The 26536-nt window shown below is 33.5% G+C and overlaps 1 protein-coding gene across 15 annotated transcripts in view; it reads right to left on the minus strand.

Annotated features, from left to right (window-relative positions):
* The window catches only part of CNTLN (centlein), a 331587-nt gene that overhangs the window by 161359 nt on the left and 143692 nt on the right, over positions 1-26536 (minus strand). For 5 of the 15 annotated variants that reach the window (XM_081499257.1, XM_081499287.1, XM_081499279.1 and 2 more), the window contains exons 7-8: positions 23898-24056; positions 15430-15624 (exon numbers count right to left, since the gene is read on the minus strand). In XM_081499257.1, coding sequence (XP_081355383.1) covers positions 15430-15624; positions 23898-24056 — 354 coding nt within the window. Of the gene's footprint in view, positions 1-15429; positions 15625-23897; positions 24061-26536 lie in introns of all 15 variants that reach the window. The other 10 variants (XM_081499268.1, XM_081499246.1, XM_081499228.1 and 7 more) reach the window with 3 other exon arrangements.

Below are 26536 nucleotides of genomic sequence, written 5' to 3' on the forward strand. Positions count from 1 at the left end.
TATTTAAAACACACCACTCACTCAGAGTAAAACCCATGTGCTTATGCAGGCGGAACAAGATCATAGAACACCTAATCCCATATCTACTCCTCTGAGATCACTTCTATCATCTACTTCCCCGCAGTTCTCTTGGATCTAGCCACAGTGGATGGCCTCCCTGCTAGGCAAACTCCTGCTTCATGAGCTTGGCATCTATTGATCCCTCCACTTAGAATGCTCTTCCTTCATATATCTAAATAATTCACTCCTTCCAGTTATCTGTTCAGGAGTCACCTGATGAGCATAGCTTTCTCTTTAGTTCAGTTCAGTCGCTCAGTCGTGTCTAAGTTTTTGCGACCCCATGGACTGCAGCATGCCAGGCCTCCCTGTCTATCACCAACTCCCGGAGTTTACTCAAACTCATGTCCATTGATTCGGTGATGCCATCCAACCATCTCATCTTCTGTCATCCCCTTCTTCTCTTGCCTTCAATCTTTCTCAGCATCAGGGTCTTTTCCAATGAGTCAGCTCTTCGCATCAGGTGGCCAAAGTATTGGAGTTTCAGCTTCAGCACCAGTCCTTCCAATGAATATTCAGGACTGATTTCCTTTAGGATGGACTGGTTGGATCTCCCTGCGATCCAAGAGACTCTCAAGAGTCTTCTCCAACACCACAGTTCAAAAGCATCAATTCTCTGGTGCTCAGCTTTCTTTATAGTCCAACTCTCATATCCATACATGACTACCGGAAAAACCATAGCCTTGACTAGACAGACCTTTGTTGGCAAAGTAATGTCTCTGCTTTTTAATATGCTGTCTAGGTTGGTCATAACTTTGCTTCCAAGCTTTCTCTTACGATCATATATAAAAAAGCAACACCACTCTCAATCACGATGTGTTTCACATTGCATTATTTTTCTTCAGAATACTTATTACCATGTAACATATGTTTATTTGTTTGATGGTGGTGACTCTCTGACCTGAATGTATGCTCCATGAGTGCAAACATCTTATTTTGTCCCCTAAAGTTTCCTTATCATCAAGAACTGTCAGTGCCCAACACATGGTAGGATATCAGTAAATATTTATAAAGTAAGTTTAGATATATCAATTAATAGAGAGTTCTAATTAATAGTATGATTATTGCATTTGCAATAAAATTTTAAAGAAAATGTCCTTAATACATGAAAAATCAATTTTCATTTCAAAAATCCTATTTTTAAACATCTACACTGGTCTTTCAAATAATGGAAGAGTCACTATTCTACAGTTCTGTAAAATGTATATATTTTAAGGTCATTTCATTATCTACATAAAAATTCTCATCCAGAGAAACATGTTGAACAATATCTAACTAATATCCATCCACCTCTCTTTCCAACTCCAATTATATAAGGGAGAGAAAAATTATTTTGAACTTTTCTTTCATTGTCTCAACCTGAATTTCCTCAAAGTTGAATACAAATACTATCCTGACCAATCCTGAAAACATTTATTTGACAGCTGTATCCATAAACTATATGCCATTCTAACACTTAATATTTATGAAAAATATATAAATATGTTTTATATATATATATGTGCAAGTTTAAGTATAATTAACAATATTGGTCTTAACTATCCCACTATTGAATCTAATGATCAAACTTAAGAAAACAACAAAGTGCACTTTGTAATTAAATCAATGCAGATTTAGGAAAGTCTAGGTCAGATTCTAAGAAATATCAACCAATATGAGAGACTAAAGGAACATATATACTCCCTATACCCATAAAATACATCATATTACAATTCTAAAAAGCAACTTATTTAAATTTATAAGTAAATATTAATATTTATTGCAAAAATGATTAAATAAATCTCTTTGAAAAATCACTCTTATGAATAGTTATTATTTGTCATTTTTCTCTGTTAACAATCATCATTTCAAAGATAGGGTCCATACTCTAACCATTGCTTAGAATGAATCCATTCAAAACTATGCCAAAGAAAAAGGAGAAACATGTTTAACTAAACTTTAGGAGAAATATGGCTGAGCTATATATAACATAAATCATAAGCTAAAATTTATGTATATAAACTTCATGCGATATACTGTCATGTCCCTTGATATCAATACTCTAGCAGAGTAATCTTGTTAATAGTAGGAGTAACCTGTTACACAAAAACACATGTATTAAAAAGAAGTAACAGTTCTGGTGGAGTAAAAAAGGTGACATAGGAGAACCTAGCTTCTCTGTCTCCCCATGAAGATCAACTATTGAACAGCTCTCCATGAGCAAAAACAGCTCTGGGATTTCACTAGGGTACATTTAGTAAGTTTTAGCAACACAGTGGAACAACAACAACAAAAAACCAGAATAATTGCACAAGAAAAGAAACAAAAGTTCATTTTGTCCACATCATTCCATATCCTATGTTGGCATTATTCAGCACCACGAAGGAACTTCCAAGCTAGAAAAATTTCCTCTCACCAGGAAAAGAAGAGACTCATTAACAATCAGCTTCAATAGCCTCTTGGGTTATTACACAAAAGTCCAACTTCAGTTTCAACCTACCCAGACCAGCAAAGCTGAGACGTAGCGAGCCAGCTAGTAACAAGGAAGAAACGCAGAGGCTACTTTTAACAAATAGGCAGCAGAGGGATGGGTGGTTCACAGAGATCTGCCCTGCAGACAACCTTAGCAGAGTTCACCACTGAAGAAGCCAATGGCCACAATTCATCATGGATCCTTTCAGATCTCATTAGACTTTGTCCCACAGGTTTCTGAGTTAGCTGGTGATAGCAGCCACCCCATTTGCACCACTGTCCCAAACTCATGCTGAAGCCAGGAACCACACTGAAGCTATCCAAGGTATCTGCAGCTACACAAGTATAAGACACCAGTTGCATAAATCACACTTTGTCCACATCAGAACCTTGAGCCACATCAACAACCATCTTGGGCTTTTCCAGCTGCATGAGTACAAGTAGCCATCTTCGCACTCCCTCTGCCCTATTCCAGGTCACCAGTATCTCTCCTTGAAAGAAGATTTAGGGACCCATATGGTGCCCTAGCTTTGCAGCTGCTGCCCATGGTATGTACCTCTATATCACTTAACTAGTGGCCAGCAAGGTTTGTATCCATGGGTTCAACAGGACTGCAGCAAACAAGAAACAGTTATTTTTTTTCATCTCTTATTTTGAGATTTATTGAAGTATAACTGATTTACAAAAAAACTGCATGTTTGAGATATATATGTATATATATGTCTCTCAGTAAGTTTGGATATAGGCATTCGCCCCAATACCATCACCATAATCAAGTTAATAAACATATCTATCACCTCTAAAAATGTCCTTGTATTTCTCATGTGTTTGCATATGTGTCTGTTTGTGTGTAGTAAGAACAAGAAACAGTTCTCAACTGGCTGTCCTTTGAGGGCTCAATACAAAGTGAGCAAAAAAAAAGTCATTCTATCAGTCCTTCACTGAAAGAGGTATCTTTGCTAATGTAAAAGCTGCTGGTTGAGAGTCTGACTTTCAATCAGTGTGCATTTGGGTGCTGACTGACATTCTCCCCTATGGGACATGACAGATCTTGGCACACTCTCAACTACTGGGAGCTACTAAGAATGAAGAAGTGTGTTTGGACAATCACAAAAGTTTGAGAGATAATCAAGAGCTAAGGTCAAGTGGAAAGATAAGTTTCATCTTCTACATGATTTCACCTCTGTCTAGAAGAGGTGGCTATTTTATCAAATGCATGGAAACTAATATCAAGAGTCAAGGAAAATGAAAAGAACAAGAAAACAAAAAAACAAAAATATGAGGTATATGTTCCAAACAAAAGGACAATATAAAACCCCAGAAACAGACTTTAGTGAAATGGAGATAAGTGATTTACCTGATAAAGATGTCAAAATAATGGCTGTACACTGTTTATAATAGCCAGGACATGGAAGCAGCCTAGATGCCCATCAGCAGATGAATGGATAAGGAAGCTGTGGTACATATACACAATGGAATATCACTCAGCCATTAAAAAGAATACATTCGAATCAGTTCTAATGAGGTGGATGAAACTGGAGCCTATTATACAGAGTGAAGTAAACCAGAAAGAAAAACAGCAATAGAGTATACTAACACATATATATGGTATTTAGTCAATCAGTAAAGATAACCCTGTATGCGAGACATCAAAAGAGACACAGATAAATAGAACAGTATTATGGACTCTATGGGAGAGGGAAAGGGTGGGATGATATGGGAGAATGGCATTGAAGTATGTAAATTATCATATGTGAAACGAATTGCCAGTCCAAGTTCAACGCATGATACAGGGTGCTCAGGGCTGGTGCACTGGGATGACCCAGAGGGATGGGATCAGGAGGGAGGTGGAAGGGGGGTTCTGGAAGGGGAAAACATGTACACCCATGGTAGATTCATGTCAATGTATGGCAAAACAAATACAATATTGTAAAGTTAAAAAACAGAAAATTAATTAAAAAAATAATGGCTGTTAAAGATGTTCGACAAAGAAAACAATGCATAAGCAAAGGAAAAATTTCAACAAAAAAATAAAAAATACAAGAACTTTCCAAACAAATCAGAGCTAAAGAATACAACTGAACTGAAAAATACAGTAGAGGGGGTCAACGGACAACTACATGAAGTAAAAGAAAGGATCAGCAAACTCAGAGACAGGAAATCAGAGAAGCAAAAGGAAAAAAAGGAATGAAAAAGAGTGAACATAGCTTAAGGAACTTATGAGACATCACTGAGTGGAACAATACTCATACTATATGAATCCCAGAAAGAGAAAAGAGGGAGAAAAGGAAGAAAGATTATTTTAAGACATAATGACTGAAAACTTCCCTAACTTGGGGAAGGAAACAGACATCCATATTGACTTCAAATTTAAAGATACACATGGACTGAATGTGAAGTGATGGAAAAAGATAATTCCATGCAAATGGAAACAAAAATGTACAGGAGTAGCTATACTTTATATTAGACAAAATAGACTTGAAGCCAAAGCCTGGAAAAAAAGAAAAGGAAGGTCATCATACAATAATAAAGAGGTCAATCCAACACAAAGATATAACACTTATTAGTATTTATACACCCAACACAGAAGGACCTAAATATGCAAGGGAAATAATGATAGATTTGAAGGGAGAAATAGACACCAGCAGAACAACAGTATGAGACTCAATATCCTACTTTCAACAATGAATACATCATCCAGACAAAAAAATCAAAGGGAAACATTGAACTTAAATGATACATTAGACCAGAGGAACCTTATACATATGTACAGAAGGTTCCAGCCAAAAGCATAAGAATACATATTCTTCTTAAGGGCATGTGTAATATTCTCCAGGACAGATTCTGTTAGGCTGTAAAACAAGTCTTAATGAATTTTAATTTTAATGAAATCATATCAAGCATCCTTTTCAATAGTAATGGTATAAAACAAGAAATTATAAACAAAAAACTGGAAAATTCAAAAATATGTAGAGATTAAGCAACATGATACTAAGCAGCCAATGATTAAAAAAGAAATCAAAATAAAAATTTTAAAATATCTTGAGACAAACACAAAAGGAAATACAGTATACAAAAATGTATGGGATGCAGCAAAAACAATCTCAAGGAAGTTCATAATGATAAACACTTATATTAAGAAAAAGAAAACAGCTATAAAGAACATTCTAACTTTATATCTCAAAAAATAGAAAAAAAGAACAACCTAAGCCCAAAGTTAGTAGAAAGAAGAAAGAAAGATCAAAACAGAAACAAATGAAATAGAGATTAAAAGGACAACTAAGAAGATAAATCAAACAAAGAGCTGTTTCTTAAAAAAGATAAACCAATTCATAAAACTTTGCTAGACTTAACAAGAAAAAAGAGAACTCAAGAAAATTAGAAGTGAAAGACAAGATGTTACAACTGACACCACAGAAATACAAAGTATCATGAGAGACTACTCTGAACAATTTATACACCAAAGAAAAACAGGATAACTCAGAAGGAACAGAACATTCCTAGAAATATACAACTCTCTAAGACTGAACTATGAAGAAATGGAACCTAAGAAAAACTTGCAGAAATAGAGAACTGATAGGTAGTTGCCAGAGACTGGTGGCAGAGGCTGGGGATAAAGTGTGAGGTGATTAAAAAGTACAAACTTCCAATTCTAAGATAAATAAGTAATAAAGATACAACATACAGCATGGTGACTATAGTTAACAACATCCTATGTTTGTAAGTTGCTTAAGAGAGACTTTTTTTTTTTTAACACCAAAAACATTTTTTATTGGGGTATAGCCAATTAACAATGTTGTTATATTATCAGGTGAACCGTTTTCATCAAAAGAAATAAATTGTAACTGAGTGAGGTCACAGACATTAACTAAACTTAATGTGGCAAACATTTTGACATGCTGTACACTTTGAACTAATACAGTTACATCTCAACTGTGGAGAGGAAATTAAATCAGACAAAATAGACTTTAGACAAAAATTGTCACTATAAATAAAGATGACATTTAAAAATGATAAATATAAGAAGATATTCTAATATAAGAAGATATAAGATATTCTAATATATTCTAAATATAAGATACTCCAATTATAAATACATATGCATTTAAAAGCAGAGCCCCAAAATGTGTCAAGCAAAAATGAACAGAACTGAAGAAAGAAATAGACAAATAATAACGAGCAGAACAACTAGACAGAAGATAAGCAAGAAAATACAACACTTAAAAAACACTGCAAGTCAAATAGATCTCACAGACAATTAGGACACTTTGTCCAACAAAAATAGAATATACATTCTATTCAAGAATTTAATAGATGGGTACAACATCAAACTACCCGTAACAGAGGAAAGAATGAATGCACTGAAGAAAGTTAAGGTTGATGTAAAGAGGAAAAAAAAAAAACTTTGAAGATATTAAAGAGTCATCAAAGATACAGAGCACATGGTGGAATGGTCTAATATGAAACTGAAATCTCACAAGAACTGGAAAGAAAGAATATGTAGAAGTCATATTTGAAGAGATATTTAGCAAGAATTTTCCAAGAATTCAAAAAACCCTATAAAGGAAGAAAAAACTTTATAAACTTGAAAGCACAAAAAAATCAGAAACACCAGCACACATATTAAAACCACTGAAAACCAAAAATAGAGAAAACGTTAAAAGTTAATCAGAGAATTGGGAGTAGGAAACAGCAACCCACTCCAGCCATTCTTGCCTGGGAAATCCCATGGACAGAGAGGAGCCTGGTGGGCTATAGTCCATGGGGTAACAAAAGGGTCAGACACAACTTAGCAACTAAACAACAACAACAATCAGAGAACGGATACATTACTTTCAAAGGAGAGAGAGCTGCCTTCTCAACTCAAAATATGAAAGCCAGAAGACAAGGAGTATCAACTTTAAAACAAAGAAAAAAAATTCTACAATTCTAACCACCTGAAAATACCAGTCAGAAATGAAGGCAAAAAGGCATTCTCTAATAGATATAAAATGAGGGAATTCACTGTCAGCAGATCGTCACTTAAAAAAAAAAAAAAACAAGTAACTTTTAAAAAATGCTTAAGGCAAAAGATCCTAGGGGGAAATACAGAATTGCAGAAAAGAATGAAGAGCTTCCAAAGGGATAAAAATTCTCAGTGAATACTGATTTTTTTAATAATAATGTAGGATTAAAATATAAGATAACAACAGCAAAAATAAGTGAGACAAAGGAGTCAGAATGCATTAAGTTCCTTGCATTGTGTGAAAAATTAAATACACCCTGAAGTAAGTTAGTTAAAATACACTCTAAAAAGTGAATGACTGGGAACTTCCATTTACAGTAATAGCTGAGTAGATTTCTACCAGGTTAAATCTTCTGCATAAAACTATTTCAACTCTGAGCAAAATATAAAAACAATTACCTGAAGGTAACAGAGAATGATCAAATACAGGAAGAATCTGGACAAGAATTGATACTGGAAAAATAGAATATTCTGAGTAAGTTTCCCATTTTTGTGAATTTTTATCCGAGAGGCTCATACCAGACATGATATGGGAAGGCTAAAATTCCAATAGTAACTTTCAGTTTTACTGCCTTGAAGAAGTTCAGGACAAAGTTTGAGTCCACCACTGTAGCTAGAAAGAAGGGAAATTCTAGAAGGGTGACAGTCAAAACTATGACTGATACCTGAAGTACTGACACACGGCACAGACTCTAAGCAATCCAGATAAGATTAAAAGAACTCTTGAGAGTCCCTTGGACTGCAAGGAGATCCAATTAGTCCATCCTAAAGGTGATCAGTCCTGAGTGTTCATTGGAAGGACTGATGTTGAAGCCGAAACTCCAATACTTTGGCCACCTGATGTGAAGAGCTGACTCATTGGAAAAGACCCTGATGCTGGGAAAGACTGAGGGCAGGAGGAGAAGGGGATGACATAGGATGAGATGCTGGATGGCATCATCGACTCGATGGACATGGGTTTGGGTGGACTCAGGGAGTTGGTGATGGACAGGGAGGCCTGGCGTGCTGCGGTTCATGGGGTCGCAAAGAGTCAGACACAATTGAGTGACTGAACTGAACTGAACTGAACTGAAAAGCAATTTAACTGTTTCCATCTGAAGGAAATCAGGGCTTGGTGGTTAACTTATTTAAATTCTGAGAGAAAGAGAGGAAGGGAGGCAGCTGGAGGGAAGAAATTTCAGAGAAATTTCAAAACTTATAAGTACTGTAACATGTCAGAAAGCAGAATTTCTATAAAATATCTGTTACTATATACATTAAATAATCCAAAATTGTTAGACACAGACAAAACATTAATATATGACCTGTATTTAAAGTAAAGGAAAACCACTAAGTAATTAAACCCAAGAAGACCCAAAAGATATAATTAAAAATATAGTGATTTTAAAGAATCTATTTTAACTATATTATAACTATCTACTATAATTATTGTTTTCTACAAAAGAAAAAAAATGTGCTTGTAAGATTAAATAGGAAAACTTCACAGATACATATATAATACAGTAATGAATCAAATGAAAATTCTAGAACTTAAATGTACAATATTTATAGAATAATTCACAGAAAAGACCTATAGAAAAATTGGAGATAACAGAAATGTCAGTTAACTTGAATAAAAATTAATATAAATTAACTAAAGAACATAGACTGGAAGATTTTAAAAAATGAAGAGAGATTCATCAGTCTTTGGGGTAGTATTGAAAAGTCTTACATAAGTAAAATGGGAATCTTCAAAAGGAAAAGAGAGAGGTCAGAAAAATGTTTGACAAAATAATGTCAAAAATTTCCCCAATTCAGTAAAAAAAAATGTATTATTTACAGAAATCAATAAGCTCATCAAAGTGCAAGAAGGATGACCACAATGAAGATCATACGTGGGAACATCAGAGTTAAAATGCTTAAAACCAAAGGTTAAATATTGAGGGAAAAAAAATTCAGACAAAACTGACACATCACATTTAACTGTTGTTAAAAAGGAAACAAATTTCCAGTTACACTGTCAGAAATACTGGAGTCCAGAATACAGAAAAGTGATATTTTAAAACTACTTTTAAAAATATATATAAACAGTCAATTAACCCAGAAAAATAGGAAGGAAATAGGAACAGAGGAACCAACAAACAGGACAAATGGAATGGTAAGATGGTACACCTAAACACAACCATATAAATAATCATATTAAATTTAAAACCCATGGCTGATCCATGTCAATGTATGGCAAAAACTATTACAATATTGTAAAGTAATTAGCCCCCAACTAAAATAAATAAATTTATAAAATTAAAAAAAAAAAAAGAAAAAAGAAAAAAAAAATTTAAATGCAGTAACATTGCTATGAAAAGGAAATTGCTAGAGTGGATAGAAACAGGATCTAACTATGTACACTTTAAATATTAAGACACCTATGGGTGGAAATTTATAGAATGGTACAAGGTATAAAGTGAAAGTGAAAGTGAAGTGGCTCAGTCCTGTCTGACTCTTTGAGACCCCATGGACTGCAGCCCACCCAGCTCCTCTGTCCATGGGAAAAGGTATACTACCATGAAAAATGTAACCATTAAAGAGATTGATTGATTAAATTAATATCATAAAATTTGATTTCAAGTCAACAGTGTATTATTATAGTTAAAAGTAACATTTTACAATAGCAAAGGGCTCAATTAATTAGAAAGACATGACAATTATAAATACGTATGCCCCTAGTAAAACAGCTTCAAAATACATGAAGCAAATGTTGACAAAATTAAAGAGAAAAACAATCATACTGTAAGATTTTCTCTCAGCAACTGACAGAAAAGCTGATTTAAAACCTAAGGATAAAAATCACTAAATACAGAAGATCTGAACACTACCAACCACAATGACATAATTAATACTGATATTTAAGGGAAACTCAAGCCAATAGCTGCAAATTACATATTATTTTCAGGTATCAACAGTATGTTGATCAAAATTATATGCTGGGACATACAACAAGTCTCAATAAATTTCCAAATACAATAATACTATAGAGTACTATCTCTAACCATAATAGAAGTATATTTGAAGTGAATAGAAATAAGATATACAAGGAGAAAAACACATATTTCAAAAGTAAAAAATATATCTCCTAATAACCAAAGGGGCAAAAAGAAAATTGCAAGGGAAACTAGAAACACTTCTAACTCAATATTTATTTCTAAAACTGACAAGCTAATACTAAGAGCAAGGATATACACAGCATTCTTTAAAAAGAACAAAGTGACTTACACTACACTTCATGAGGTAAACAGACATATATTAGTGGGTATTTTTCTGGACTATATTCTGTTTTATCAACTATTTTGTCAATCTTCATGTGAATACCACACCCATCATCTTGATTTTTTAGCTTGATAAATATGTCTCAAAATTGGGTAGTATAAGTCCTCCAACTTTATTTTTTATTATACTTGATTTTGTTCTTTTAGTTCCCTTGCATTTCCTTATAAATTCTAGTCTTGGCTTGTACTTATCTAGAAAATACAGCCTCCTAGAATTTTTACTGTGGTTACATAATAGATCAGTTGGGGGAGAAATGATAGCTGTTCACTATAAATGTCTTATAATTTCACTCTGTATGTTATGTACTTTTCACTGTACAGGTCTGGGACACATTTTGTCAAATTCACCCTTAATTATTATACAGACTTTGATGTTATTATAAATGGTCTTCTTAAATTTCAATTTCTGATTATTTGTCTCTAATATTTAGATATATATTTGAGTTTTGTAAATTGATGTTATATCTTGCAACACCGCTAAATTTACTTACTATTTCTAGGAGCTTCATCATAGACTCAGTAGGCTTTCTATACAGATGCTCAGGTTCTGTGAATAAAAAGAGTTTTACTTCCTTATTTTTAATTAGTATGATTTTATTTGTTTCTTGCCTTATTGTACTAGTTCGAGTCTCCAGTGTAATGTTGAATATAATTGACTTGTTCCTTATGTAAGAAGGAAAGCATTCAGTATTTAATAAGAAAGAAATAGTCTTATACAAACTCTTCTAGTAAAGTGAAAAAGAAAACACTTTGTAATTCACATTAGGACACCAGCATCACCTTAATATCAAAATCTAACATGAAACATTCAAGAAAGGAAAAGCTCAATATCCCTCATAAATACAGATGTAAGAATCCTAACAAAAATATTAGCAAATTGAATCTAGCAATATAAAAATAATAAAACATTACAATGAAGTTAGGTTTATTTCAAAAGTACAAAACTAATAATTGAAAATCAAATAATGTAATTAACCACCTAACAGAATACATGAGAAAAGCCTTAGCATCACTGTAAAAGATGCACTGTAACACATGTATCCCATTGTTCACTGCAGCACTATTTACAATAGCTAGAACATGGAAGCAACCTAGATGTCCATCGACAGATGAATGGATAAAGAAGTTGTGGTTTATATACACAATGGAATATTACTCAGCCATAAAAAGGAATGCATTTGAGTCAGTTCTAATGAGGTGGATGAACCTAGAACCTATTATACAGAGTAAAGTGAGTCAGAAAGAGAAAGATAAATACTGTATTCTAACACATATATGGAATCTAGAAAAATGGTACTGATGAATTTATTTACAGGGCAACAATGGAGAAACAGACATAGAGAATAGACTTACGGACATAGGGAGAGGGGAGGGGAGGGTGAGATGTATGGAAAGAGTAACATGGAAACTTACATTACCATATGTAAAATAGATAGCCAACGGGAAAGTGCTGTATGGCTCAGGAAACTCAAACGGGGCTCTGTATCAATCTAGAGGGGTGGGGTGGGGAGGGACATGGGAGGGAGGTTCAAAAGGGAGGGGATATATGTATATCTATGGCTGATTCATGTTGAGGTTTGACAGAAAACAGCAAAATTCTGTAAAGCAATTATACTTCAATAAAAAATTAATTAATTAAAAAAAAAGATGCACTCTATACAATCAATACCTATTCATGAAAAGCTTCCATCAAACTACAAAAGACAGGAACTTCCTAATGTGATAAAGGATATTTACCAAAAACCCACAGCGTATAGAGTGTTTAAAGGTGAAATACTATCAAGTTTCAAAAATAAGCAAAACTAACCAACGATGATAGCAGTAAAAATAGTAGTTATGTTGTAGGGGTTGCTACTTATTATGAACATTATGGAGGTTTATTGAATATTGGTAATATTCTATTTCTTGATCTGAATAGTATTATATGGATGTGTTCAATTTGTGAAATGTCATTGAGTTATACACTTAAGGTTTGTACTTTACTATTTGTATGTTACCATTCAATAAAACAGTTTACAAAAAATCTCAACAGTGTTTTTATGAAACTATAAATTATCCTTAAAGACATATTTAAGTGCTAAGTGCCAACATGGCCAAGACAGTTTAAAGAACAGTAATAAAGTAGATCTATCAAATATAAAGACTTACTATGAAGCTATGCTAATTAAGATGATGTAGCATTGTCTAAGAATACAGAGAAAACAGTCTACGAAGAAAGTCTAAATAAAATATTCAATGAAATTAAATAAAATATAGGCTATATGATAGAGGTAGCCCAATACTACACAGGAAAAAAGGGGATCATCCAGTGGGTTGATCCACTGATTATTACTTGGGGAAAAATAAATAAAATGCCTCCTCACCTTAAACTATACATGAAACACAATTCCAAATGAATTATAAATATAAATGACATAAGCAAAGCTTTAAAACTTTTTGAAGAAAACAGAGACAAAAATATTTCCATATCTTGGGTAGGAAAGGATTTCTTACATGAGCACTAACAATAAAATATTACTTTTTCTAAATTAAAATTAAGAATTTCTGTTCATGTATGACATGTTAAATAAAATGAAAAGACAAGGTACACACTAAGAAAAGATAGTTGCCACACATTTAACCCACTAGAGATTAATATCAAAAACATTTAAAGGGTATTTAAAAATCAGTAAGAAAAAACTCAATAGAAGAATGGATAAAAGACAGAAACAGACACTTTGCAGAAGAGGGCACTCACTTGGCTAGTAATCACAAAAATATGCTTTATCAGTGATCAATACATGATGATAAAAATAATATTATTTTATACTAATTCAGCAGCTGTCAACAAACTAAGTCTGACAATATCAAGTGGTGAGGATGAAAATCAACCAAATACATTATTGGTATAAGTAAAATGGATGAAAACCACTTTGAATATAAGTGACCAGTATTTTGTGAAAGTAACATTTTTATACCCTAAACCTTGAATTTCTATTCTGAGATATTTATTTCACAAAAATGCTATATGTGTATGCTAAGAAAAATGCTAAGAAAAATGTCAACTGCAGCATTATTCATAATAGCAAAAAACTGGAAAGAACCCTAATACTCATCTACAAATGAATGCCTAAGTAGTTATGATATAATCACAGAGTATTTTATAGTAGTAAAAATAAATGAACAGTTATACTAAACATCATAGACGAATCTTAATACAGTGATAAGTGAAAATCGCTAAAACCCAGGAAACAGCACAACTGAATACATTTTTATTAATGGCAAAACAGCCATATTCTACTTCCTCATAAAATCTTATGGGATAAAACTTTATAAAAATTAATCAAAATGATAAATAGTTCAGTAGTTACCTCTGGTGAGAGAATCAGGGTACCAGTAAAGGGTGAAGGATACAAGTAGATATAAGCTATCAGTAATTTTCTACCCTTGGATTAGTTGGTGGGACCAAGGGTAATAAAAAAAGTGACAATTAAAATAAATATATATGTAACATAATACTGTGTCATGATATAAATTTTATGACTAATCCAATTCTGTGCACCTGATGTCCAAAAAGTACAATATAATACAATACAAATTTAAAAACTGCTTGTTAGCAAGACAAAATATGCTGGGTTGAAAAACTATTGTTAAAGGATCATCAATAAACTTTAAAGCTTCTACAATTGTGTTAATTTCATTTCTTTAAATTCTAAAATTAAAAGAAATGCTGAGTGCATTAAATAAACTAATAGGAATAAGATTTTTTAATAATACGTATTTAGAGCTGAAAGTTACCTTGAAAAATATCTGAAAGAGGTACCTCTGGATATTTTCTATATGACAAGCTCTGCATTTGACATGCATTATCTCATTAATCCTCATAAAACTCTATGACAAAGCATTAATATCAATATTTTATCTGCAAAGAAACTTTGGCTAAAAGGGTTAAGAAATGTGTTCAAATTCACAAAGCTCACAGGCAGAGCTACAATTTGATCCCAGGTTTATTTGAATCCTAAACCTGCTTATTTATCTGTACATTTGTACTACCTCACTTAATTGGACAGGAAATAGGTAGAAAAGTCAACTGATCTGCCCAAAATCATATATCAAGGTACTGACAGAGTTGGGACTAAATGGTATTAACTTGTTGGGAAGATCCTCTGGAGAAGGGAAAGGCTACCCACTCCAGTATTGTGGCCTGGAGGATTCCATGGACTGTATAGTCTATGGGGTTGCAAAGAGTTGGACACGACTGAGCGACTTTCAGAGTACTCACTCACTCACCACACACCAGGAATTATGGCAAGTACTTTTATGAGACTTCCGAGTCAACATTCTTTTCATTCCATTACCTCATTCAATAAAAAGTCTCAAAACGGGCATGACCTATTATCATATTATCAGCCAAATGTTTCAACCTAATAACTCTACCAGATACACCCTGAATTTCTACACAAATCCAACCGTATAAAATACTCATTTCTACAGAGTAAGAAAAAAGCACAATGCAAATCTGCCACATATATTTTAATATATGCAAATTTATTTAACTTTTGTGTTTCAGTCAATTGTAGTAAATACTTTAATATGATATTATATTGAGAAACATTTTTAGAAAATGTCTCTCACCTGTTCTGAGTGGTCTGAATCACATTCTCGAGGTAAAGGATAGAATGCTTCTTGTGATTGCTGAAGCTTTTCTTTTAATTTAGCATTTTCTTGCTCTTTTTGAAACAGCTGATCCTGAAGAGTAACAACACTTTGTCGGAGCATAGCTTCACTTGACTTTGTAGTTTCAAAACAAATATGTAATTCATTGTAAAGCTGTTTTAAAAAATATATCCAAATTTATAAAAAATCAATACATCTATATATATACAAACATATTCATACATATGTCTATATACGACATACTCCTTGCCCTCAAGTTATGTTAATAGTCTAAGAGGAAAAGCAATATATAAACAAATGGGAAATGAAATGATATAACCGCATGCCAATATAAAACTCCAACTGATGTTAAAAAGACAGTATGTTTTACTAGCCGTTGTAATATGGGCATATAAACATTTTAGGCTAGCTATATTAATCTTCATGACAAAGAAGGGAATTGAACTGAGCTGTAATGATATTATAGAAACTGAATGAAAACAAAAAAATCATTCTAAAGATAGAATAAATGTAAAAAAAAATTGTGTACAGTGGTAGGAAGAAACAGAAAGGGAATGTAAGTTATATTAGCCTAACAGGACTCAAAATATACATTTGAAAGAAAAAAAATAAACTTCATTGAGAGTTCATTAAAGTTGACTGATATATTCCCATTTAGTAAAAACTAGCAACTACTGCTAAAGTAGAGGAGGAGCAGCAGAAGGAATAGTAGGAGACAAAGCCAGCCAATGAGACTGTAGATGGAATGCAAAGACTCTGAATGCCAAATTAAGGAAGATGGATTTGTTCTTGTAGAAAGCAGGAAATCACTGAAGACCTTGATCAGAGTGATAAAAATAGAATCAGTGTTCCAAAGTAATGACAGATAATTTTAAAATTTTTTAATTCAAGGCAACATGAATTAAATAAATCTATATTGAGGGTTTATTAAGACTGTGAGACGGTATAAGGTATATACCTGGTGGCATACAGAGTCATACATGGTAAACAATGGTATTCCTCCAATACATGTGAAATAACTTGGTGATGAAAATCCTAACTTATGATTGTGATTTAATGATATATAATTCAATTTGTAGTAGCTATTCTGATTTTTTCAAAATCTGTGTGTGTATGTTTATGTGTATATATGTTACACATATTTGTTGATGACACTGGGAATGTGACCCAAGAATTATACCTGCTTTAAAATAAAAAAAAAAATAGGGCTAATAGTGAGTCAGTGAGGTTATAACAAAAGCAAAATCCCCAAAGACAGAATTTCAAAATTATGTTAATACAATAGGTTTTTAGGTTTGCTTATCCCATTGAAGACAGGGAGAATCTTAGACTAGTTGGCTTTGCTTCATGTGAAGAAATTTAACTACAGAAAAGTTGGTAGAATATTTTGTTTGTATGCAATAGTTTACTTTTTTAAGTTTAAAAGAAAAGATTTGTGAAATCTTTTTTTAAATGCTTTTATTCAGATATATACTTTGTCATAAAAATAAGACCCTCCAAATCACTCCTCTGATATACAATTAGTTCAATATACTTTTTATTTTCTGTAAAGATTATATCTCTATATTAATATAAATACTTTAAATAACCCATTTCACATTACAGTCAATCTAAAAAAATTTTTATAAAGAAAGGGTTGTCTTTATGATTTACAAAGTATTGCAGGATAAAAATTTGTACTTTCCCTTCCAATTACCTTTATACCAGGGAATATGTCCAATGTCCTTTCCACAGCTGATACCATCGGATATTCTAGAAGGGAAGAAAGAGTAGGAGCCTGACAGCTTTGGGGAACGATGGAGGGATCAGACTGGGCCTTACAGAGACCTACCTGTGCTGTGTTGCTGCTTCCATGATTGAGTTCAGGGTAGAAAAGAAAAAAGCAAAATCTAAAGACAAGAGCTAAGTTGACCAGAAAGAACTGAAGCTAGGATGAGTGTCCAATAGCATACAGAGTCATTTATTCAGTTAAAGATTATTTAACCCCTTTCCCTTTTATTTCTATGCTTTATCAATACTAACCAGTTTTTACCTAATCAGCACAACTTTTTGGAGGAAAATAACGGGACATAATATTACTTTAAAACATACAGTTTTCAAATTATACCTCAGTAAAATTCTAATGAGAATCTACAGATTTCAAATATTTAAGAATCTCAGGAACATCAGTTAGGATTGGCAATAGTTTCCCTCCCATTGCCCAAGGTGCAGGCATAATGATGGTGTGTCATCAGGAAGGAGGACCAATTTACTTGCCATTTTTAAATGTGGCATACTCTGCTCTTGCGTGTCATGACTTAGGACCTTCCTTCACAGATGTAAGGCTCCTAGGTCTAGTCCTTCATGGAAAAAAGCTCTATCTTCATGTCTCTTGTCTCTTTTCTCCTTTCTTGTTTCCACAAAATTGAAGACTAACAGCTCTCCTCTTGTGTTTGCTACTTGGCTCTCTCAGCCATTAAATTTACACAGCTGTACTTCCTATTCAGAACTGTCCTGGCTTGATCTCATATGATTGGGTGGGTAACTCTAGACACAAAGGCAAGCTCTACATTCTCTGAAAATATTCATCCTTCCAAGCAGCAGGTGGAAAAAAAAAAAAAAAAAAACTTTTAAGAACCTGAAACAGATGATCTAGACCAGCCTTACTCCAGGAATTGGGACAAACTCTATATTATTCCCTAATTCTTACTCAAAATACACATCTTCTACTTGCTCTTTTCTTGACGGCACTTCACTTATTAAATAGCAAAAAGATGACTCAGCTCTGGACTTTGAGTAGAGAGCCATTTTTAATTCTAGTCCCCAGTCCACCAGTAAATGTGGCCAGAAAAGCCTTCAAGGAGGCTGTCTATTTTTATTTCTAAACTGTTTCTGGCGACAAAGCCTCAGGATGGCAGAATGTTTCTCTAGGAGATTCTGCAAAAAGGCAGAGGTTTAGGATGTTTTGGTCCTGTTGTTAGACATCATCTTACTCTCAACCCATTAATAACAGCAGAGTGAGTCAAAAAACTGTTCTCAAGTGGGTAAATTAGCTAACACAGAAAATGCATTCATCTGCATAGGTTTTGGAATCCTGATAGGCATCCTTTTCCTCTACTAGCAATCACAATCAATTTCAGAAGTTTCTAGAGAGGCATTTTTCTCTATAATACTTTCCTCTAATAGTCCAAAAAGCTGGAATAGATCAGAATCTTTGGGAAGATTCTGGCCTACAAATATGTAATCATAAATTCCCATATGTACTTTAGAAGTATCAATCATTATAATACATAACAATTTACTACACTTACTGTTCTTCACATTCTTTTTTGTGGAAGAAATTAAAGTGAAAAAACATTAACAGGATCACTAGAGGACATAAAGCAAGTTACCTCCAGAGATAGCACCCCACAACCCAAGCGCTTTAATTTTCAGGGGCTTAGATTGAAGTACTCATCCTCTCATATTTTTATTAGTGTTGAGGAACAAGATGATATATTATTTACCTTAAAAATTTTGGAAAATGTGTAAGTTTTGGGACCCAATGATCAAATTTCAAGAAGAATATTTTCCACATTATTAAGTACATATACTATTTGCTATTCTGAATGAGACAGTAAATTTTACAAGTGAAAACTATATCTGTTTACAGCACAAAATGAGAAGGAAAGAATCTGATTTAACATGTAGTTTAATCTAAAAGTGTATATAACCTAACTCCTTATTTTCCTGGACTGATATTAGCTCATTACTCATGTCATGTAATTATCATTAAATAGGATAAAAACTGATAAAATACATACTTAGTACCTCCAAACATGTTAGATGATCAAGAAGATGAAAATGCTGATACAATTTTCATCTACATTTAAATCATACACACACATATATAAATATAGATGACATGCAAAGGCAGGAAAACTATTAAAACTTATATAAATGGTTACAGCATGCTCAAAGGAAGAAAATATACTAGCTTATTTTTATTTCTCTTGATGGGTGTTCTCTTCTAGAGAAGCCCCCACATTATGTGTTAGGTAATTCTGTCTATGAGACTAATGATTTGTTATGGAGACCTCATGAAAAACCTCTTTCCTGGGCTCAAAACTTTTTTCTTTTTTCTTCTAACTTTTGTCTCCCTTCCTCATTCCATTTATCCTATCACTGAAGGCAACTGTTTTCTCAGATAATAAAATAAATACTATGAAATAAATCACCTTAATAAGTGAGAAAAGAGGAAGGGAAATGAAATGAGGAAAAAGACAGAAAGGAGAATTAAGAAAACAGAGGAAACAGCGAAGGTCCATTAGAAACAGAAATTTAAGAAGACATAACTCTTAAAGAAGTAAACTTAGGAGAAACTGGAGATAAACTATTAATGTAGTATTTTTTTGAATTCAACTCACCTGAGTCTTACAGCTAGGTCCAATTAATTTATGTGAAAACATATTTACAAATCTTAATTTGTAAGTAAACAATTTCCTTTCATTGTTGTATGGACTACTTGATTACTTAAATTTACTGAAAAAAATCTAGAAAACTACATGTGGAAAAGAAATAAAGACAAGTATTAAGTAAAATGTTCTAGGATTAGAATGAAAATTTGATGTAAATGAACACTGGAAGTCTGAAAAGTAGCATACTGTTTATTCATGATAAATAAAATAATGTGATCATTCCCAAATTTATAAATCCTTAACTCCATAGCTGAAATATTTTCGGGGTAGGGGGGACCAAGTCCAATAAAAAAAAAAAAATCTGCAGGTCATAAAGTTTAAAGCTGCAATGCTGTAGCAAAATAGAGAAAATCAAATTTGTACACTCAGGAGAAACACTAGCTAAATAATAATGATAAGGGCTCTTTTTACAGAGGATGGTAATAGGTTAGGCTCCCCTTTCATTAAAAACAATGCAATGGAATTTTTTTAAATAATATTTAACTTAGATAACAAGACAAATTCTCCAACATTAAAAGATATTAATTACTGAAAGAATTTTGAGTAGAATGAATAATGCAATGAATAATACATTGAATAATGCAATAATGAATAATGCATAAATGTGAATTTATGGCTTTGCCCATAGTTCACACAGAAGAGTTATGAGAAATCTGTCTCATTGATGTTTTATCTTCTCTGAATAAACATCACTGATATCACTTCATCAAGGAGAGTCCTTTTCTATCCCTAAACTAATAACCTACCCCAGGTATGTTCCCATTCTTCCTACGACTATTAGAACATGTATCATTATTACACTTCCTATTTAATGTCTGTTATCAAACAGATTTAAGCTATGAGAGGTTAAGAATAAAGACAGTAAACAGGTCATCTATGCAGATAACTGGGGGAAGAGATTTCAGGCAATGAAACCACATACAAAGACCTTGAAGGTGAAGAATACCTGGCATGTTCAGGCGAAAAAACGAGTTAAACGTGGTCAAAGTGGAGAAATTAAGAAGAGAAAGTAAAGACGAGATCACAGAGATTAACGCACAGCCAGATCATGTAGCATCTCAAAGAGTGTAGTAAGAACTCGGATTTTACTTTCAATCAGACAGGAAACCAACAGATAGAGTTTAAGAGAGGATTGACTTGATTTGACTTACCAAGTTTCAGCAAGGACATTCTCGCATTTATGTTGAGAATGAACTCAAAGTGGGTAAGGTCAGGAGCAAAGAAACAAAGTAGAAAACTATTACAATCATTTGGGAAATAGAAGTTAGTGATCATAGCAAGAACAGGGGGAAGTAGTAGGATTCCAGACATGCTTTGAAGGCAGAGCAGACAATAGTTTAGTTTTGAACATGTGAAGTTTGAGATGCCTATTAGGCATCGAGTTAAAAGATGCTAAGCAGGCAATTAGATATACTCTTTCCTAGAGTTCATGGAAGAAATCCAGAGTAGGCCATCAAAACTAAGAGTCACCAGCATAGAGCAGTGTGATTTTGAAAGCCTAGGTGAGTGGATAAAATCTCCCTGGGTATGAATTTAAACAGGAGGGAAAAAAAGGATCCTAAGATTTTGACTTGGAACATTTTAACATTTAAAGGACAGGGTGAATAGGGAAGACTAGAAAGAAACAGAAGAGAAATAGTTAGACATTGAAGGAACAAAACCACACAACTGTGATGTGTTGTCAGGCAGGAGAAAAAAAAAAGTGTTTCAAAGGACAGAGTTATAAACTGTGACAATGTTGCTGATAAGTGAGGCAAGATGAAGACTGCCAGAAGACAACTGAATTTAGCAATGTGGGAGACACAATTGATTCTGAGAACAGGAATTTTAGTGGAGTGAAAGGGGCAAAAACTTGACTGGAATAAGTTCAAAAGAGAATAGAAGAAGAGAACTTTGAGACAAGATAACTCTTTCAAGGAATACTGCTGGAAAAGGAGCAAAAGGAAGAGAGGGAAAGGGATATAGTAAGATCAACAAAGGTTTTCTGCTGTTGATTAATTGTTCTGTTCTTCCATTCAGATCAGAAACCTAACAGCATATGTACGTATGTGTGTATATCTAGTTGTGTGTATAGGCACACAGATATACAGTATATACTACATGGAAAAGGTCTGGAATGACTATTCAGATGATTACCCCTGGGGAGGGAAACAAAATGAACTGAGTTGAATGGAAGAGAACTCAAATTGTTACACTAGCTTTATCAGTACTTCTATATCATTTCAACTTTTATAACAATACATTCATGTAAATTTTATATAATTTAAAAGGTGACATAATTTTACAATATTCTGTTCTTCCAGAGGAACTCTAGGATACACTCTCAAATAGTAAGAGCAGTAAAGTCCAGCACAAGGGCTTCAGCAAGAAGGGCAAAGAACTTTATTATTTTTACACACCTTTGTATTTTTGTAAAATTTATCACAAGCATGTATTACTTTGGTAACAATCACTTTAAATAAAAATGTTTAAGTATTCAGTTATGTGAAATGATACTGAATCTATAAAAGTTCTCAGGTAAGTTATTAAAAAAAAATGATTGCTTTCTGCAAAGGCTGCTAAGGAAAATCAACCAAAAGGTAGAATTAAGGCTGAAACAATCTATCTTAAATTTTAAGTTAAGCAAGACTGAACAAGGAATCTTAGAACAAAAGAAAAAGTAAATAGCAAAAGAAACACTGTCTTTTTCTTTCACCTCACCAAGTTCTTTCTTGCTGAGAGGAGAAACACCAAAAGTATTTGCACATGAGAGAAAAGGATTATGAACTTTAACAACAAGCAACCCTAAAGATACATTTTAGTACAAACTGCAATGAGTTGGGGGCTTTCAATTGAAAATCAAGAGGGAGAAATGTTTGTGTTAGATTCATACACAGTGAAAAAGAGAAAAAATTGAAGTTAACTAATAATGTCTAATTTTTCAAGTCAATTTAGCAACGGAGTCTGGTTTAGACACCAAAACACAATGGGCAATCCCACCGTATAAAACAAAAGGACAGAATTATTCTATTCAAAGCAAAGAGGATGGGCACTATCCTAATGCGTGGTACCATCCATGTCCTGAAGGAAACTTGAAGGGAACCCAGAATTTAGTCAAAAAATCGCTGTTTCGAAGCATCATTTGAAAATATGTGTTTAAGGTTTACTTAATAGTTTCATTTCATATTAATTATTGATACTGAATTTTCACAGTGCATTTTCTGGAAAAAGAGTAAGTTTAAATAGAAAAAAGTCCCCAAGTAACATAGGTTACACTGCTTAACCTCTCTAAGCCTTGGCTGCCTCAACTATTGAGAGGAAATAACATCAATCTCAGAGGGTTGATATATGTAGAAACTAAGTCATTTCTATAAATATATATACTAAACAAAACTTCAATAAAAGCATTTTTTAATTACTAGCTATAATTATTGCTGCTGAATCAGTCAGCTTACCTGTTCAGCTGGGTAAGACTTCTTGAGGGGCTCCTTAAACAACTATAAAGTAAAATGACTACTTAAAGGAAACACACAAAGTAAAGAGAGAAAAATCTTTGGCAAATATTGATCCTGAAGATCTCATCAGCATACCCATTTGTGTTGTGCAGATTTGCCAATAAAATAATGCACAAATTCTGTAATGAAAGACTGCTTTAGATCATAAACTAGAATCATACTTGATGAATAAATTCCATTCCCCAAATCCTTCCTAGTCTGCAGGCTGCAGTCCTAGTATGTTTCATAGTAGATATCAAAACTCCAATTTATAAAAACAATATTCTACAGAATAAATTTGCATATATATTTTAAATGTTTCAGCTTTAACAGCCATAAAGAAAACTTACATCCTTTTAAATATTACCAAATTGAACCATATTTCATTTTTAATTTTGAAGAAGCAAATAAAAGGGAGTCATAAAGAAATACTGAAATGTGCAAAAATTTGAATTCTATATATTTTTATAAGTTCATGCATATAAATTTACATTTTTATGACAGAATAAAAGCATACTTTTTGATACGATATACTTTCAGCTGTGTGAACATCTTCCTGGTTCCTCAGTACTTTCTGTGTGTCCATATTCAGAACCTGAAGCTGCTGGATCAGCTCGGCTTGCTGTGCTGTATGTGCACTGTTCTGTTTGTAAAGATTCTGTAGCTCCTGCAACTCCTTCCTGTGCAAAGCAAGCAAAAAATAGAGAGAAGCATGAATAAAGATCTCACTTAAATAATTGTGTTCATCTAAAGTTACAGATCAGCCTCCAATTTTACTGCAGGCAAACATGTTAATAAGAGAAATAACATATAAAGTATTTAATATTTACCACATATACCTAGAAAGTACTGATAGAGGCACTATGACTTTCAAAGCCAAACACTTATCAATTTTCTTTTATAGCTTGATCATAATAAAGTCCTCAATATACAGACATAGTACCACCTTCTTATTGAAATTAAGTTACACTTCAGCTCTAAGAATTGATACGCACTGATGCCAAAAATCTGATAGGGTAACTCAACGTTCATTTTATATTATATAGAATCTTAAATGTATTAAGAACAATCCCAAAGGTAAATTTAGTTTTCAAACAAAAATTTCTTAAAGCACAACTAGTTCGCAACTTCAGGGGCATGGGCTGGGATTCCTGTGACTCCTCTAAATGAGCCTGAAGGGAAAGATGAGACAAAAACATCAGAAGCAAGGGGAGCGATACAAGGTATAATCAGCTCTTCCACCCCACCCAGGGTGAACTTGGTAAGTAGAAGGACAAATGAACTGGAGGGATAGTATTCACGGCATAAGGGTCCAAGAAAACCATACCTCTGGATACAGGGTTCCAGATTTCCATGGTGGTGAATCCACCACATATAAAACTGGAACATGTTTTGTAAAATAAACTTGAAGAGAAAAATATTTATAGAGATATTCCATATAAATATAAATATATATATAAATATATATCACAGTGCATATTTTGGAGACTATTTTTAATGGAAACTTTTCTTTACTTATAACCCCAAACTGGTGATTCATTCATGTAAGACAAATCTTAAAAGAAAGAAGAAACATAAAAGATATGTAGTCACTTGTTCAACATGGATGACTATTAGTATGGGAGAAATAAGCTGTATTTTTTAAAATCTATTTTATTTATTTATTTTGCTGCACTATGGGGCTTGTAGAATTTAGTTCCCTGACCAGGGAATGAACTCAGGCCACAGCTAAAAAGGCCAAATCCTAACCACAGGACTGCCAGGGAATTCCAGAGCTCTGCTTTTTCAGAGGTTTAGAATATTAATGCTCTCTAGATACAACAGCAACCCCTAAACCCACACAGATACATGCAGATAAACCATTTGCCTTAGTCCTTTTGATATTAACAGAATAACACAGACTGGGTAGTTTGCAAATGTCAGAAAATTATTTCTCATAATTGAGCAGGCTGGAAGTCAGACATCAGACTGCCAGCATAGTCAATTGAGGGCTCTCTTCTAGGTCGTAGACTTGTTACATCCTCACATCTAGTGGTGGAAGGCAAAGGGGGCTCTGGGAGGTCTTTCTCAAAAGAGCACTATTCCTTTGTGAGGGTTCCACACTCATTACCAAAGCACCTCTCTGAAGACCCACCTTCTAATGCCATTATATTAGGCATTAGAACTTCAACATATGAATATTGGGTAGACATAAACATTCAGACTATAGCACTTTTCTGTACTATACAAAACACTGAAATCTGCAGAAAATAGTAATTCAAAAATGGTGGAAGGGAAAGAAGAGAATCAATAATGGCACAATACCTTGAGAAAATATAAAACAAGAGAGGGAGGGAAAAGACCCTTAGATTATTCTTCTCTCACTAACTCTGCCATGGAATTGAATCCCTCAAGTAAGGAGCGAGTACTTAACCTTCACAGTCTCTGTATTCTAGGATACATGGGATAAGACAGTTGTTGAATGGATGAAATGAAAATGATAACATAAAGAAGGATTGTTAAGAAAGAATGATATCAAATAGCAGTAAAATACATAAGGAGAGAAGTTATTTGGAAACCTAAAACTATGGAAAATAAAATTAATTGGTAGGTTCAAATTTGAGAAGTTCCTTCAGACATAGACTAAAAAAAAAAAGGAAGATGTGGGTGGAGCTGAGAGCAAGCTGAGAACTAACAACACTTCTTCCCATCTCAGGAAGAACGTTGATTAAAAATATTGTGTTGCTGATTTACAGTGGTGCTAAGGGACTGAATGAGCCACAGGATAAAATAAATTATGAAAAAATGTTCCTGTAGACATCAGATTTGATAGCAAAGACTGACAAAGGGTTTCAGACAGCTCCAAAAGATTATTTTGCAGTTAAAAAAACCTCACTGTTGACGCAAATAAAATTTTGCTTCTTCACATTACGTGTGCCTTTCTCCTCTCCTAGGCCTTCCCAGGTGGTGCCAGTGGTAAAGAATCTGCCTGCCAATGCAGGAGATGCAAGAGACACGGGTTTGATTCCTGAGTTGGGAAGATCCCCTGGAGAAGAAAATGGCAACCCACTCCAGTATTCTAGCCTGGAAAATTCCATGGACAGAGGAGCCTGGGAGGCTACAGTCCATGGGGTTGCAAAGAGTCAGACATGACTGAGCGCACACATGCAGAATTTC

The sequence above is a fragment of the Giraffa tippelskirchi genome, chromosome 1, assembly GCF_054371585.1.
Source record: "Giraffa tippelskirchi isolate mGirTip1 chromosome 1, T2T-mGirTip1v1.2.pri, whole genome shotgun sequence".
NCBI lineage: Eukaryota > Metazoa > Chordata > Mammalia > Artiodactyla > Giraffidae > Giraffa > Giraffa tippelskirchi.